General features: G+C 35.8%; 1 protein-coding gene across 6 annotated transcripts in view; it reads left to right on the plus strand.

Annotated features, from left to right (window-relative positions):
- LOC106880055 (F-actin-uncapping protein LRRC16A) overlaps window positions 1-6,310 on the plus strand; it is a 507,909-nt gene extending 501,599 nt beyond the window's left edge. For all 6 annotated transcript variants that reach the window (XM_052969341.1, XM_052969359.1, XM_052969344.1 and 3 more), the window contains one exon: window positions 5,899-6,310. In XM_052969341.1, the coding sequence (XP_052825301.1) occupies window positions 5,899-6,212 (314 nt within the window). In that variant the 3' untranslated portion in view covers window positions 6,213-6,310. The remainder of the gene's footprint in view (window positions 1-5,898) is intronic.
- Window positions 6,311-6,433: the final 123 nt, after the last annotated feature.

Here is a 6,433-nt window from a genome sequence, read left to right on the forward strand (position 1 = left end):
ATATATATATACGTATATATACATATATATACATATATATACATATATACTTATTCATATGTATACATATATATATACATATATATATACATAGTGATACTAATAGAAATGAAACTATTAAAAGTGAAACTATTAACATACATAGTGAAAGTAATCAAAATTAAAACTATTGAAAGTCAAACCATATAAAAGTGAAACTATTATATCGCATTACAATAGTGATGTTATTGTTTCACTTTTGACACAATACCAAAACACTGTAAGAGATAAGAGATTGCTCTGTGCTCACATTAGGCAAGAAGTTGAAAATTTTTTGGGCCCATGACACTCCATGGACCCTAAATAATGCATGTTTAAAACTTGAATGAAATCAGTTGGGTAGTTCTTGAGGTTTAGTGATGCACACATAGACACAGAAAGACACACATTCTCAGTTTTATATATACATGCATATATATATAGCTATGTTTTATCTTTGAGTGAATACTAATCAGATACAGGCAGTGTGTCATTAACCAGCTGGGGGAGATGTCTTCTTGGGGCTTAAAACAACAGTAACATCATCCTCTGTGTGACCACCACATTTAGTTGGCAAATATATTTTACGATTCCATACTGTTACTGTTTACCTCTTACTCAGAGATTTAATATAGCTTATTTCTCCTTTTTCGAGATCAGTGACAGCATGTCACTGGAAAATGCATATAGTATTTAGCTGGTGATGAAGATCGATAACTAACCCAGAAACCCAGGTCTATGTGTATCACATAAGGCTAATTGGACACAGATAGTGTGTCAGTAGTCAGCTGGAGGAGATGTATTCCTGGGGCTGAAAACAATAGTAGAATCATCCTCTATGGGACAGCCACATTTAGTCAGCAAATATATTTTAGGATCTTTTCCTTTTGGCTGGCACATAGAAAAAAAAATTTTTTGTAACTAAACACTTTCAAATTTTGTATACTGGTAGAATGTCATTTAAAACATCATTTACTCTTGGTGTTTTTAAGAAAATTCTTTATTTTCAAAGTTATTTTGTGTTAAAGTTGTCGTATTTCGGTAATTTCAACCAATCAATGACGTGTATACAGCTGAATAAAATTACCGCCGTTGTTTATCAACAACAACTATCGGCGGTGTATATTTCGTTTATCACTGTTATGACATTGTTCATGCGTTTGTACTGGTTTTAGCTTTAGGGGGTTAAGGTTAGGGTTCAGGTTTTAAAGTTAGGGTGTTAGGGTTAGGGATAGGGTTTTAGACTTAGGGTTCGGGTTTTAGGGTCAGGGTTATTGTTTTAGGGATAGGGTTTTAGAGTTAGGGTTAGGGTTGGGATTTTAGAGTTAGAGTTATGGAAAAATGAAGAAATTGGAAGGGGAGGGGGCAAAATGGGATCTTTTCCCTTTGAACGGCACATTGAAAAATTAATTTTTTGTAACTAAACACTAAGCACACGAAAATAATTCAACAAAGTAGGCAATTTCGAAAACGCTAAAATAACCTATAACTGAATTGATTAAACTATGCACACATGTATCTCAAATGTAAATATATCAGAAATAACAGTGACAAACTCGACATACACTGCCAGAACGTCTTGTTGACAAACCACAGCAGTAATTGTTTTCACCTCAATAGACGTCGTTGATTGGTTGAAATTACCGAAATACGACAACTTTAACACGAAATAACTTCGAAAATGAAGAATTTTCTTAAAAACTTCAAGAGTAAATGATGTTTTAAATGATACATTTTACCAGTATATGAAATTTGAAAGTGTTTAGTTACAAAAAATTATTTTTTCTATGTGCCAGCCAAAAGGAATTAATATGTGCTGAGTTCTAATCTATTATTTATTGCTCATTGAGTCTTTGTATAAGCAAGGCTTTCTTAATTTGCCCACATTTCTATCACTGGCTTTAATGGTAATGGTAATATGTTGGTTGATGTTTCTACATTTGTCAATGTGCTTTTTGAATGGGGAAGTGCATGTGTTGAGATGTTCTTTAATGCTGAGACAAGGAACCATTTTTATCAGGGTGTTCTGTGGTAAATTATATTTGTTATCTGTGGTAAATCATATTCTGTTATCTGTGCTAAAACCAGATACATAAGAAATGAACTTATGCACACAATATATGTAGCAAGATAGAGGACCAGATCACTCACATTGCACACATCATAGATGTACTGAAGATGAACCATGAATCGACTTAAGAATCGTAGGCGCCACAAGCATAAAACCTCCTCTAACACCTGCTTCATGAAATTACCACATTTCAGCAAAAGCATGACCACAGCTATCTGCAAAGAAGGACTGGACATACAGTTAGCATACCCTGGCCCTTCTCTGTGTGGATACCTGTCTAAAGAGCAATCCAGAGACACCAACAACCAATGCTCACTGACTAACCACCCTATCCACAATACAGGTATGTGTCAGCAAGCACATGCGGCATACCAGATTGAATGCAACAAATGTAAGGAGTTCTGCATTGATAGCACAACTTGAACACTCCACACTCACATTAAAGAACACCTTAACACATGCGCATCCTCATTCAGAAAACACATTGACAAATGTAGCAACCAGCATATTACCGTTACCACTAAAGCCAGTGATAGAAATATGAGCCTTGCTCATACATATACTGAACCTGCAAATAAATAATAACAAACAGTACTTGACATGAGATACACCCACAGGCACGCAAACTAAACATATACAAAAAAGTAAACTGATTTCGCGAAATACTATATTAGCAATTGATGTCATTCATGTAGAAACCAAAATAATCATCAAAAACGCTTGAAAATGACTTTAAAAATTTTAATCAAAATCAAAATTTTATCCCAATGAGAGGAAATTGGAATTATTATCTTATGAAAGTTCCTTAAACCTTGATGAAGGAACTTTTAGGTCTCGAAATATTGGACAGATAAAACAATCACAGCAACAAAACTTAAAAAAACAAAAATTACCAGGTAATCTATCACTTGCAATGTTACATATATATGCAAATGTATACATCAACGTGAGTTTGGAGAGATATATCATACCGGTGGATACCATGATGGCTCTCTGTTATGTTCCTGTTTATGGCTTTGTTTATATCCTGTTTATATCCATATATATATATCGTTATCATCATCATTGTTTAACATTTGTTTTCCATGCTGGCATGGGTTGGATGGTTTGACTGGGGACTGGCAAGCCAGTAGGTTGCACTAGGCTTAAATCTGACCTGGCAAAGTTTCTACAGCTGGATATCTTTCCTAAAACCAACCACCCCGAGAGTGTAGTGGGTGCTTTTTATGAGCCACGAGCATGAGAGCCAGTCAGATGGTACTGGCATCAACCGCATTTGGATGGTGCTATTTACGTACCATCAGCATTGGAGCCAGTCGGGAGGGGGGGAGCTGGTATTGACTCCACTGGCACAGGGAGCCTGTTAGGCAGCATTGACTTCGACCCACGCTTGAATGGTGCTTATTACGTGCCACCAGCATGGGTGTCAGTCTGGTAGCACTGGTATCGGCCACAACTACAATTTCCATTTTGATCTTGATTTGATTTTTGCTTGGCTCAATAGGTCTTCTCAATTGCAATGTATCACCCAATGATTCAAAGTTACTTATAAATGGGCTGATTATGTGACACTTGTATAGACTACGGCTGTGATCTCACTTTACTTGCCAGGTCTTCTCAATCACAGCATATCTCCAAAGGTCTTGGTCTCTTGTTATTCCCTCTGTGAGGCCCAATGTTTAAAGGTCATACTTCACTTCATCCCATGTCTTTCTGGGTCTCCCTCTTCCTTGGGTTCCTTCCACTGTTAGGGTGTGAAAATTCTTCAAACAGCTCTTCTCATCCATACACAGGACATAATCATACCAGTGCAGTCATCTCTCTTGTACACCACATCTGATGCTTCTTATGTCCAACTTTTCTCTCGGGGCACTTATACTCTATCGTGTGTGCACACTGACATTAAACATCCAGTGGATCATACAAGCTTCATTTCTTTCAAGCCTACATAATGTCCTCAACAGTCATGGCCCATGTTTCACTGCCATGTAGCATGGCTGTTCGCACACATACATCATACAGTCTATCCTTCACTCTGAGCGAGAGGCCCTTTGTTACCAGTAGAGGTAGGAGGTAGGAGCATTCTGAACTTTGCCCAGGCTATTCTTATTCTAGTGGCAACACTTTCAGAGCATCCACCCTCACTACAGACTTGGTCACCTAGGTAGTGGAAGCTATCAACTATTTCTAGTTTCTTCCCCTGGCATGTGATGGAATCTATTTTCTGAGCATCTTCTGTGTTTATTGCCCCTGTGCATCTGCTGCACACAAAAACTATCATCCCAGTTAACCTTTCTTTGATATTGCTGCACATCTTATGTGTCCATAGCTTACACTGGGTACATCTTATGGAGTTTTGACCTACACCTTTTCTACAGATCGAGCAGGGCCATTTACCTGAAGGGGATTGTTGGATTTTTGGTTCAATTTTACATTTCTAACTAACTTTATAAGATTGCCTTCAAATTTTTCTAGGTCTTTAATATGTGGTGGGTTTTTATGAGATCTGAAACCATAATTGTTCTCTACATGTACCTTTATTGAAAAAGTAAGCCTTTAATTTCATTCTCCTCAGAACATTTTCTGTTTTGTCGATAAGATTTTTGATGTATACTTTCCTTAGAATATGAATATTTTTCAGTGATGTCATTATTTCAGGTTTTTCCACGGTTTGTTTTGATTCTCTGTTCATGTTTAGTGCTTAACGGGTGTTTGTTGACATAGGACATTGAAAGAAGGTGGAATAAGCAACCCCCAGATAGAATGGAAAATTATTACTAAAGCCAAAAAATACAGAGGATGGAATACCAAATGTGAACTAGGTATTACTGAAAGACTAAACATTATACAATCAACTGATAACATCCTAAATATTAAGGATGAAATCTTCTACCCCTGCATACACAAGCAATATTATACACTCAAGTACTTCAAAGAAGAGCTACCATCTGCACATGATGCTTTAAAAGCCTGGTACCTAGTGTTGGTCAACTGAGGACACACTCTTACAGTTTGACAATGCCTCAGCACACACTACCAATATGTCCAAATGCAAACTTGAGGGCTGATAGTGCTGCCTCACCCTGGCATTGCACTATCAGATTGCCACCTTTTCTGAGCTATGGTTCATTTCCTGCACATATAGAGGTTCAACAATGTGGATAAGGTTGAAAGCAGATGAGTACAAGGAATTTTTTACCTCTAAACTAGCCAGATGGTAAAAGCATGGAATTGAGTTTTTAACATAACAATGACAATAGTCAATAGAATATGATGGGATATATTTTAATAAACACTTATGTATGTAAGTTGATTGAACTTGAAATACAAAAATTCTTTGACTCTACCTGGTATAGTGCATATGTGTGTGTATTAGGCTGTTGTGTGCATATATATTGGATAGATATGTTAGTTGATATAAGTGTGTGCAGGGATTGGTAAGTGTGGGTAGGTGTATTTATATTTTCTTGCTATCTGTTTGCATATGGACGGTATGTGTGGCTCTAATTAAAGGGTGTGTACTAGTATGTCTAAAGTAGATAATAGTATGTATGACTACAATATGTATGTGTACACTTTTTAAATGTGTTGGTGTGTATGGTGCATATGTTATCAGTATTGACATGAGGACTCTCCCTAGACACAACAAAATTATTAAGAAGCACTAATCTTTCTAAAATTGTCAAGCCCTTGCTGGGTTGGGATTTTTCTCTTGGCAAATATGATTTCTACTTTCTATAACATATATTTTATATGGTAGGTTTTTCTTATTGCTTATTTCTACTTTTTGCTCTTTTTATACAATACAGATCATGAAGCAGATGTTCTATCCAGACCAAATTCCATGTTATGTGAAAAATCTAGTAGCTCTCAGTCCACTTCTAAAAAACCAACTACACTTGCCCTTTCATCTGAAAACAAAAACAAACAGCAACCAGTATTTTGTAATGTGGATGAAAAAGTTGATATCTCACCAACATCCACTCTCCAGTCTAGGTTACACTCTGACAGCATGTTGAACATCAGTACTGAAGGCCTTGATACATCACGACTTAGCATGTGCTCAAGTCATCACAGCAGTGCAGAAGAAGCTGAGAGTGATGCAGAAATAATTTTTCTTTAAAATACTTATTATTTGGTATGGTAAACCAATTGTACAAGATAACCAAACATTGCTGATAGTATATATATACATATAGTATGTGTGTGTGTGTATATATATATATATATATATATATATAGTATGTATATATATATATAGTATGTATATATATACATATATATGTATATATATATATATATATATATATATATATAGTATGTATATATATATATAGTATGTAT

This window comes from Octopus bimaculoides, chromosome 1, assembly GCF_001194135.2.
Source record: "Octopus bimaculoides isolate UCB-OBI-ISO-001 chromosome 1, ASM119413v2, whole genome shotgun sequence".
Taxonomy (NCBI): Eukaryota; Metazoa; Mollusca; class Cephalopoda; order Octopoda; family Octopodidae; genus Octopus; species Octopus bimaculoides.